Raw genomic sequence first — 10,141 nt, 5'->3', positions numbered from 1 at the left:
AGTCTTCTGTTATTTTGAGACACATTTTGGTCTTCTCGGTTGAGGTTCAGAAAGCCACCCTGGACGGTGTACCTCCTTTCATGGCGCAAATTACAGCCATTCAGGTCTTTCTGGGAGCTGCTCACCAAGCCAAGTGAGCGGACAGGCCCCCCGGGGGGGGTGGGGGGGGAAGGGCGCAGCGCGGGCCATGGCCTGGAGTGGAGAGGAAGCATGACCTTTTCGGGGACCCACATGTAGGTCCTGAGGCGGGGCCACCGCATGGTGACAAGAGCCAAGCCTGCAGAGGCTGCGCATCCTAAACGTGGAAGTTGTCAGTGGGGTGTGACCCCCAGCCGGGGCAGGGTCGAGAGCGGGAATGATGGAGCAGCCAGGTTGCTCTGGCTGCTGTGTGGGCGGGGCCAGAGAGTCGAGTTTTTCTTCAGGGGTGGGGTTGCTGCTCTTGAGGCCCTAAAGTGTTGCCCCTAAACCTCCAATGGACCTCAGCCCCCAGCGGAGCCCTCCCTGCCAGAGCAGCGAGTAATTCTGTCTCCCCCTTGCAGGCCAGTGTGACTTCGGCCCCAACTGCAGATTTTCCCACATGTCTGAGCGAGACCTGCAGGAGCTGAGTATCCAGGTGGAGGGTGCGTTTTGGTTGGGCCCAGGGACGGAATGGGAACGGCCCGCTCGGGGGGGGGGACTGCTGGGGGGAGAGTGTAAGAGCTGAGAGAGCTGAGGCTGGGGGAGCTACCTGTCCCCCCTCACTTCCCCATCTCTTATGGTCACCGTGTGGGGTAGTCTGAGGGCTGCTGGGGCGATGGGGTGGGTGTCAGAAACTGACACCTAGTGGAGACAGCGATGAGAGGGGGGGGGCCGGGAGCAGAGGCGCGCCCCCACTGCTTCTGCTACACCCCTGGTGCCCTTGGCGCACGGCTTAATCTCAGAGGCAGTGTCTTGGCCACTTTCGAGATGGAGGGAGCCGACGCACGCGCAGTGCTGGCCAGGCCTGGCCCAGAGGAAGCGCTGGTCCACAGGGTGGCATTTTCCTCCGGCCCCAGGCTCATCCCAAACCGCCCCAAGACTCTGACCCATCTCACCCCCAGCTTGTTTGAACTCCACCCGTTGCTCGGTCTTCACTCTGAGCAAAGGCGTTTATAGGACATTTTATGAGAAGAGCAGTCAGGCACCTGCCGAGCCGAGACCCACCCGCTCTGCCCTGCGCTGCGCCCCACGGCCACCCACACCCGGGGTTGGACTCCTCCTGAGGCCCAGGCTCCCTGCAGGCGTTACCCTGTGTCCAGCTCCAGCAGGCTTGGGGGGCAGGCAATGCTCTATCTCCATTCGATGGGGAAGCAGAGTGAGCCCTCCCCGAGGGCTCCCCGCCCTGGACCACCATGCCTCAGAGCCCATTATCTCTGTGGAGTGGCTTCATGGGACAGTGGCCTGGCCTGGGCCAAGGACGCCTGGCTGGGAGTCTAGGGGATGAGGCCTTCCCTGGCTGGGCCTGGGAGGGGGCGGCGCGGTGGGGACAGGCCCGCAGCTGCTCCTGGCTCCCTGCCTGTGCTCTCTCAGGAAGGGTCCGGCTGTTGTGGGAGGCTGGGGTCCAGGTGGGGGTGAACCTGCCCCTCACTCGCCTCTGTCTCCCCATTCCCACAGAGGAGCGGCGGGCCAGGGAGTGGCCTCTGGACATCGCTGACCTCCCCGAGGGCCATCTGGAGGACTGGCTGGAGGAGAGAGCCAAGCGGCTGAGCTCGGCCCCAAGCAGCAGGTACAGGCCCCCTGCATGCCCTCCTCCCGTGCCCTCCGGGGGCAAGACCCCAGCCAGCCCGCCCTGGCCTGGAGCTGAGCAATCTCCATGAAGTGCCCAGGCCTCGGCACCGGACAGGGACTCCTGCTCCCCCGGCAGAGCTCCCCAAGGGCTCCCCGCCCTGGACCTCCATGCCTCAGACCCAGTTACCTCTGCGGAGTGGCTTCATGGGCCTAGGACGCCTGGCTGGGCAGTCTAGGGGATGAGGCCTTCCCTCGGCACGGCCAGAGGGGGTAGGTCAGGCTCCTTGCCTTCTCTGTGTTCCCATCTAGAGAGTTCGTTAGGCTATTTTACAATTGACTTTCATTGTTTTTCACCTTTGTTATACATCTGCGCCAAGTTTTTGTCCCTCCCACCTTGAAAAGATACAGCACAGAAATGACGCAAATGTTGGGGCCATCCCTTCCTCCTGGTCCAGGGATTTATGTTCTGCACCTCAGGCTTCTTCAGCCGGTTGGAGGCCCCCCCAGAGAGCTCTGGGTGCCCAGCGTGGTGCTCACAGAGCCGTGCTCCCTCCCCTGCTGCTCACCTCCCTGCTGTTTCTGGAATAGAACCTGCAACTGGGGACCCCTAGACTCTAGAGGATGTGAACCTCTCCCCCAGCCCCTTCCTGGGGACCTGCTTTCCCGGCAACCACTTATTCTCTGTGTCCACCTGCCGTCCACCTGCCTCCTGCGGGCTCGGAGCCAAAATGGATTACTCTCTGGGCAGCACAGGTCTGTCCAGCCTTGAGGAACAAGGGCCGTTAGGAGGGAGAGGAACATTTGTTCTTGTCTGTGCCCTTGCTGCCCTCGCCTGCAGGCTGCTCTTGTGAAAAATGACACCTGAATCCTGGGCCCAGAGCGTTGGGCTCTGCCCCCCAGGGAGGCGGGAGGTGGGCTGGAGCCGGCCCCCTCCCTTGTCGGCGGCCTTGCTCTGTTCCCCACGTCTCCTCCCCTCGAGGCAGCCCTGGGAGCAGTCTCTCTGTGACCTTCAAACACCAGTGCTCCTCGTCTCCGGCCCCTCCTGGCCTCCTGCCTCCCCTCTGCTCCTCCAGCTTGTCCACACAACAGCCCAGAAGCTTCTAAACCACACACTGGCCGGGCCTTGCTTAAACCCTCCTGGGCTCCCTCCACCTCAGGTGGAACTTCCCTGCCCCCTCCCCGGCCCCTGGGGGCCGCCTTCTCACCTCTGCCATCTGGCCTCCATGTCAGCACCACTGGACGCTGGGCAGCGCCTTCGCTGTGGTGGGTGTTTCTGCCTTAGGGGCACCTGCGCCTGCTGTTTTCCTCGGCCTGTAGCTGCTCCCACCCCGCCACCCTGCAGAGTCGGAGGGACGCATCCTCAGGCTCAGCTAAGACCTCCCCTCTTCCAGCCCCAGGCCTCCCCTCATGGCCCTGAGCTTGGGCCTGGCGCTGGATGACATGTGGACAAATGAGAGCATTCGGGGAGCAGGGTCCCCGGCCTGGACTGTTTCCTGTGTTAGTGCTGTGGGCCACTTGTGGGCACTGGTCTGGTGACCCCTCTTCCTCTCTGGGTGTCTGTTTCCTCCCCTGGGGCCACCCAGACTCAAGGGCCCTTTCCCCGCTGAGCAGAGCCTCCAGGGGAGCCTGTCCTGTAAAAGGGGGAATGGAGGCTGGGGGGCGGGGGACGGGCAGCCTGGGGCGTTGTGCCTGGTTCCTGACCCTGAGGGACCTGCCCAGAGCAGCGGTGGGGAGGGAGGGGCTGGCCTCAGCCAAGCGGACTAATCCCCCGCGAGGCCGGTGCTGGTCCCTGCCCTGTTGTTGGCTCTTCAGATTGTGCCTTTATCCCCTCTAATCTCCCCCTGTGCACCCCGCTCCGGGCTGGCGCCGCTGCTGCAGCCCACGCACCTCCTGAACTCTTTCCTTCGGATTGAGACCAGGGCTGGGCGACGTGAGGGCTGCTCCTGTCCTTGTGCACGGGACAGACAGGCCACTGTGCGGCTCAGGGTCCCCGTCTGCCCTGGGCGGGGCCGGGGGCACACTTCAGGGGCTCCTGGTGGGAGGCCTCGGGGCGTGCAGGGGCTGAGTCCCAGCTGCCCAGTCATCTGTCCCTCCTAGAAGAAGGGGCTGAGGCTCATGGGGAGGGGCTCCCGCGATCACATCCTCTCTGTGGAGAATGGGGGTCACCCCAACCCTGCCGGGAGCCCTGGCTTGGCTGGCAGCTGGGGCTCTCCCTGCCAGCAACTGTGGAGCCTCCCCGACCCCACCCTTCTCTGCCGCTGGGGAGTTTATGAATCTCCCCAGAGCCGTAAGTCATGCTGGGAGCTGCTTTCTGCGCTTCCCCACAAGCAGCAAGCCGCGAGCAGGGATTTCCCGTCCTCTGTCCTCTCGCAGCCAGAGGCCCCAGAGCCGCACCTGGGACGCCCACAGTCCTCAGATGGGCTCTGTTCAGCTGGTCAGGCCCCCAGAGGGGCTGGGGTGGGTACATGAGGCAAACTGCTGGGCCTCCTGCCCCAAGTCCCCCAGCTCCACCCGAGGCCTGAGTCCTCTCCAGACGGCTCACAGGCGGCCGGCCACAGTGCTCCCTGGAGCCCCAGTGCTCCCTGGAGCGGCAGCCTGAGTGGGGGTCACGCCCAGAGGGACTGGAATGTGGGACAGTTGGTGGGGGAGCTGCCTCTGCACCTCCGTCCTCAGGACAGGGGGCCCCAACTGGGCACCAGGGCGGCACTTCACACAGGCCCCGGGTTCCCCAGACGTGGCTCCAGGGGTAGGAGAGGGAATAGCTTGAGAAACGACTTTTTTTTAAAGTTATACAATATTTTTTGGGGGGGGATTTCAAAGGCTTGCGTGCCTGTAAAACTTTTCTTAAAAAGTATGAAAAAGTTAAAAAACACAAAACACCCGTAATCGCACCACTCCGATAGAACCACTGCGACCATTTGGTTGTTTTCCGGGTTTTTTATGCATTTATATATGTTGTATATCTTTAAACAAAAATAGTATCATGCTATATACATTATTTTATAAGCTGCTTTGTCTACTACTCACACCTACATCAGGATCCCTTCCTCATCAGTGCATATAGGTCCGCCTTCATTACACAGGCTGCGTGGCATTCGCTGCTGTGGACGTGCATATATAGATAATCAGTCCCCGCCCATATCCCCGCTCTGCGCTGGGCTCATTCCTGGAGGTGAGGTTCCTGGCTCAAGGGGCCTGCATGTTTCTGAGGCTCTGCTTTCCAGAAAGGTCTACCCTCCCGCACAGCCGGGCGGCAGGAGGTGAGCGGGGCAGTGCCCCAGCCTGGGCCTGCCTGGCCGTGCCCCACTGATCCTCTGCCTTCTCCTTCTCTCTAGGGCTGAGCCCAGCAGAGCCATCGTCTTCCAGTACCCAGTCGGCTGGCCACCCGTCCAGGAGCTGCCGCCATCTCTGCGGGCACCCCCACCGGGGGGGTGGCCCCTGCAGCCCCGCGTCCAGTGGGGCTAGTCCCTCATCCACCCTGGCCCCTCCGGGTCAGCTCCCACTGCAGTCACAGTAAAAATAAGGGCTCCTGCTGGGGACGCTGGGGTCCCCTCCTGCTGTGCCCCTCGGAGCCTCTGAAGCCATTAGCTTGGCCTGGCCTGGCCCGGCTGAGGCGCAGGAGCGCCCCCACCCGGTGCAGCCCTGGCCCTGGCCAGTCAGCGCCACCCTCCCTCCCTCATGGGATGTCTGAGACGGGTGAGGAAACTTCCTGCTGGATGTTTATAAACAAAGTGTCACTACGGCGATATGGCTACGCTTCCCCCTTGCCCGGTGCCCTCGGCTCCCTGCTCTGGCCTCTGGTCAGATTGGAGTGATAGGAGGTCTTCTCCAGGGTGACCACGCTGGCTGCCCTGCTCCCTGGGGGCCGGAAGAGGGGGGCCAGTGTGGCTGCGACCATCACCCATTTGAGAAGCGGCTCCAGATCTGGGGAGAGAGCTCAAGGGCTCGGTCTGCCATTCCCGGTCCCCACATCTGTCTGAGCTGAGCCGGTACCCGAGTGTGACATGGCTCAGCTGGGGCAGGGATGAGCTGGGTCTGCAGCCTGGTCGGTGTAGAGAATGGGGGACCCAGGAACACAGGCCCTGGGCTTGAAAGAGCGGCCTGGGTGAGCCCCACCAGGCGGCTGCCCTGGAGGAGCCCCGGCCGGTGGGAAATGCGGCTGCTCAGGGCAGCTCTAGGCCCCTCTGCTTCCTCCTCACTATACTCCAGCTCCACATTCTGTGTGGGGTGGGAGGGGCAATGCAGCCTCAGGCACGGGGCCTCTCAAGGGGGGGAACCCAGAGTGGGGGGACTGCAGGGCCACCTCAGTTGCCCGCTCCTCCAGGAGCTTCTGCCCTCCCTGGAAATCCTGTTGATGTGGGAACTGAGGCCCAATCTGGGGACCCTCTGAGCTCTCACCTGTGAAATGGGCTGGTTCTCGGCCCTGTGGGTGTGTGACAGGCTGGGTTTGAGTATAAGGAGGGTCAGAGAATGGGGCCCAGCAGAAGGCCAGGGCCCTTAGCCAATGCCCCCTCCCCAGGAAGAGGCTGTCCACCCCCTGCCTGACCCAAACCTCAGGGACCAGGGTCAGGCTAGCTGTTGGCCCCAGGCACCGGGGCCCCTTCCTGCCTGAGGGGCCACAGTAGCTCCTGGGCCCCTGTGCCAATTCCTCCTTCACTTCCCAGGAGCCCCTGGACAGGGGAAGAGTTAGTGCTACATACAGGCCAGGGTGGGTGAGGCAGGGGCAGGGTGCTGGCAGGGCTGGAGGCCGTCCTCAGAGCCGCCCCCAGGCCCTCCACAGCTGGGCCACAGCCCCATGCAAGGGCGGGCGGGGTTGCCGGACATCCAGGCCCTGAAGTACAGGAGGCGGTGGAGGCCCGGGGAGCGGCTGCGGGAAAGGACTGCAGGCGGTGGTGGGTGTGGAGGGGCCAGCGGAGGCGTCCAGGCGGCGCCTACTTCATGCCGCTGCGCAGCACCTGGTTGGCCGCGATGAGCATGACGCTGATGATGAAGGCGATGGCGAAGGCGCAGATCAGACTCTTGCGCACGCACGTCTGGCGTATCTGCTGGTTGGAGCAGGCTGTGGCCACCCGCCAGGAGCACCAGAGAGAAGACAAAAGGGACAGCGGAGCGATGCCATCAGGAGCTGCCGGCATTGCTCCACGTGGGCTGGTCCCCTGTGCACAGGGGCACAGGCTGGGGCAGGCCAGGAGCCCCAGCCCCCCTGCAAACCCCGGTTCCTCCCCTGCTCTCGCAGTTGGCCCCCGCCAGGGGTGGGGTGGGGGTGGTCCCCGGTGTCAGTCACTCACTCTCCACATCCACGGGGCACTCGGCCGTGCCCAGGTGGCTCTCCTCCTCCGTCATGATGATGTTCTCGATGTCCTTCATGGACAGGTGCTCACAGAAGGTGTCGTAGAGCAGCCGCTTCAGCTCGTCCACGGTCAGCTTCTGCATGTCGCACTTGGGGGAGGAGACAGCGCTCAGGCCACCGCGGCCACCAGTCCGCACCCAGCGCCTGCAGCCACACAGCCAGCAGGGGCCTCCCGATTCCAGAAGGCTGGGAGCCACTCGCTCCATTCTACCAGCCTCCCCCAGGGAGCCCAGGACCCTCTGGGAGACAGAACATCCAGTGGACAGAAGACTGACATAGTCACCCCCTTTACCGAGTGGCCCCACCATTCACTGGCCCCTCACTGTGCGCAGCCCCGGGTCCCCCAGTCACGGCATACCTTCCAGAAGACGGTGTCGAAGTCGGTGCCATGGAACCTCTCCGGGATCCCCATGGTGGAGAGCTTGGGTCCCAGGAGGGTCACAAACTCCTCAAAGTCCACTTGGCCGTCACCTGGAGTGGGCACAGGCCTAATCAGCGGGGTCAGCCTGCACCTGTCCAGCCTCAGGCAGGTCCCTCCTCCAAGCCTTGCCAGTTTCAGGGGCACCTGACGTGCCAGGCTCTGGGCTGACGGTGAGGCCCAGCGTGATGAGGCTCCGTAGAGGTGGAGGTGAAGGTGGAGGTGGGGGGGGAGGTGGAGGTGGAGTGCGGCCGGTGGGCCCCGAGCACGTGGGGACTCTCCATTCAGAGCCCTCATGGCTTCCCAGGCCCTGCTGCTGTCCCGGGCGGGTGCGGGGCCTGACGTCCCCACCACAGGCAGGAAACGGAGCTCAGGACGGGAACAACCTGCCCAGGCCGCCACCTGCTCTCTGGGTGGAGCGAAGTGGGGGCTCAGGGGGACCAAGGGGGGGCCGGGCATTACTGCTCCTTAGGAGTTTTTCCATAATAAAATGCCAGGTGGCAACACAACTACATTATTTCTTACTTTGAATGGCGAGACCTGGGCTGTTTAGAATGGACTTCTTTCTACTTTTCTGTACTTAAAATTTTTTTCAGGATACAGACCAAGACGGGTGGAGTGTCTGACCCCTGGGTGTGGCTGCGGCGCTCACACTCTGGCTGTAAGCGGCCAGGGGCTTGGGGGTGGCTGCTAGTGGGGGGAGCGAGTCCCCCGTGGTTCGTCCCCCAGCCCCAGCCCCCGGTGAAGGGTGAGGAGACAGCCGGCGGGGGGGCGGGGGGGGCGGGGGGGGGGGACGACGGGCAGCGCTCACCGTCCATGTCCAGCCGCTGGATGATGACTTCCAGCTCCACCTCATTGGGCATGTAGCCCAGCGAGCGCATGGCCGTGCCCAGCTCCTGCTTGGAGATGAAGCCGTTGCCGTCGCGGTCAAAGACTTTGAAGGCCTCTCGGATCTCTGTGGGGGGAGCAGAGCAGGTGGGGACGTCACTCCTGTTCCCGACACCCCGCTTCCCAGACCGCGAGGACCCCACGCCTGCAGCCTGAGCCCAGCAGTGCGTCCACCCAAGCCTGCAGGTCTGGGCAGAGACGACTGGCAGGTGGCCCAGGCGTCCGCAGAGCGCTGCTGCTGGAGCTCAGGGCACAGCAGGGCCCCGGCAGCCGTGAGGCCGTCCCCAGGGTCTCAGTGTCAGTGCGCCAGGCCCCCACAGCCCCTCCAGGCGTCCTCACAGCGACCCCCTGTGGCAGGAACCACGGGTCCCACTGTGCGAGGAGGAAGCCAGCACCCCACACTCTCCATCCCCACGCTCCCTGTCCCCATTCCGCACGTCCTCCCCTAGCTCAGCGGCTCCATTCAGCTCAGCCCGTTAGTTAACACGCTAATGGCAGCCACGTGAGGCAGCCTTGCAGGGCTAACAGCTCAGCACAGCCTGCCTGGGGAGCCCAAGGTTTGGGGGAAAGGGAGGCCAGATGGAAGGGCCCCAGCAGGCGCAGGCCAGCTCAGATGTGGGGGTCGCTCCCCTCACTCCATTATACAGAGAGGGAGACCAGCCTGAGGGCCTGGGTGACTCAGGGTGGGGGGCAATGCAGAGGGCTGGGAGCCTGGGAATGAGCACCCCAATGAGTGACCTTGGGTGGGCCTCAGGCTTACCCACGGTGAAATGGGCGCAAAGGATGTCAGGACAAGGGTTTTCCCGAGGGCCTCCAGGAACTGTGGAGGGTCCTAACCTTCCCCAACGCCACCTGTTTCCCTGCTGTCCCTTCCCTGGTCCTCAGCCCAGGAAGGGCCCTAAGAAGCGTTTTCCTCTGGGAGAGAGCGGATCGCAATTCACTCACAGCCTCTGCTCCAACCCCCCGGTCGCCCTACTCAGTCCACCTGCCAGCCTCCTGGCCTTTGCTCAAGCTGTTTTCCTGGGCGGGACGTCAGAGAGAGTGCGCGCAGGTGTGCACATGTGTGTGGTGTGTCCATACATACATATGTGGAGTGCAGACTGATGTCTTTATGCTGCAGTCCTGGAAAACGAGGCCCAGAGAGACTAGGTGGACAGTCTAGGGTCGGCGTGAGGTCCTCGGGGTTATTTCTGGTGAGGGCAGAGTTAGCTGGCCTGGGCCTGGCCTGAGGGGTCTGTGAACCCTAAAAACTTGACTGTGGGATCCTACACCTGGGGGTCCTTCCTGATCCTGCTGATCCCACGATAGCCCAGAGAGGGTAACCGTGTGTCCCAGGCTACACAGTAAGGCGGCTTGGACCGAGGCCCCAAACTTCATCAGGTTCTTCCCACCTGGTGTCTGCACCCAAGGCCTGGAGGTGTGACTCACTGACCTGCAGGCCAAGACAGAAGCAGCGAGCCGCACCTGCGCTGCCCCCGGGTGCCCTGACTCGCAACCTTCCCCTTCCCCATCCCGGCAGGGCCTGACCGTCTGCAGGAGAGCAGCCGGGATGGGAGATGCCTGGACTCTGGGAACTGCAGCCAACTCCCACCTGGAGGTTTCCTGAGCCACTGAGGGGTGGTGAGCTCCCCATCCCCAGGGGTATGTGAGCAGAGGCCTGGCAGTATGGAGACTGCGGAGGGACTTCAGTCACCTGGGAGTCTCTGCATGAGAGGGTACTAGCCATGTAACCCCCTTCT

At 63.4% G+C, this 10,141-nt stretch overlaps 2 protein-coding genes across 2 annotated transcripts; one reads left to right on the top strand and one right to left on the bottom strand.

Annotated features, from left to right (window-relative positions):
• Nucleotides 1–530: 530 nt before the first annotated feature.
• Nucleotides 531–5,492, top strand: LOC102421769 (zinc finger matrin-type protein 5). Its single transcript, XM_023749302.1, has 3 exons — nucleotides 531–620; nucleotides 1,633–1,744; nucleotides 5,082–5,492. Exons 1-3 carry the CDS (start codon nucleotides 578–580, stop codon nucleotides 5,209–5,211), a joined length of 285 nt encoding a protein of 94 aa, XP_023605070.1. The 5' UTR covers nucleotides 531–577; the 3' UTR covers nucleotides 5,212–5,492.
• Nucleotides 5,493–6,291: 799 nt separating this feature from the next.
• CABP7 (calcium binding protein 7) lies at nucleotides 6,292–8,469 on the bottom strand (the record flags this gene model as incomplete). The annotated part of the gene is made up of 4 exons (XM_006109046.3): nucleotides 6,292–6,805; nucleotides 7,035–7,185; nucleotides 7,455–7,567; nucleotides 8,326–8,469. Coding segments are annotated over 4 exons (536 nt in total), but the record flags the coding sequence as incomplete, so codon positions are not given.
• Between the last annotated feature and the right edge of the window lie 1,672 nt (nucleotides 8,470–10,141).

The sequence above is a fragment of the Myotis lucifugus genome, unplaced genomic scaffold (assembly GCF_000147115.1).
Source record: "Myotis lucifugus unplaced genomic scaffold, Myoluc2.0 scaffold_5301, whole genome shotgun sequence".
NCBI classification, from domain to species: domain Eukaryota; kingdom Metazoa; phylum Chordata; class Mammalia; order Chiroptera; family Vespertilionidae; genus Myotis; species Myotis lucifugus.
This window is presented reverse-complemented; position numbering and strand designations above follow the sequence as displayed.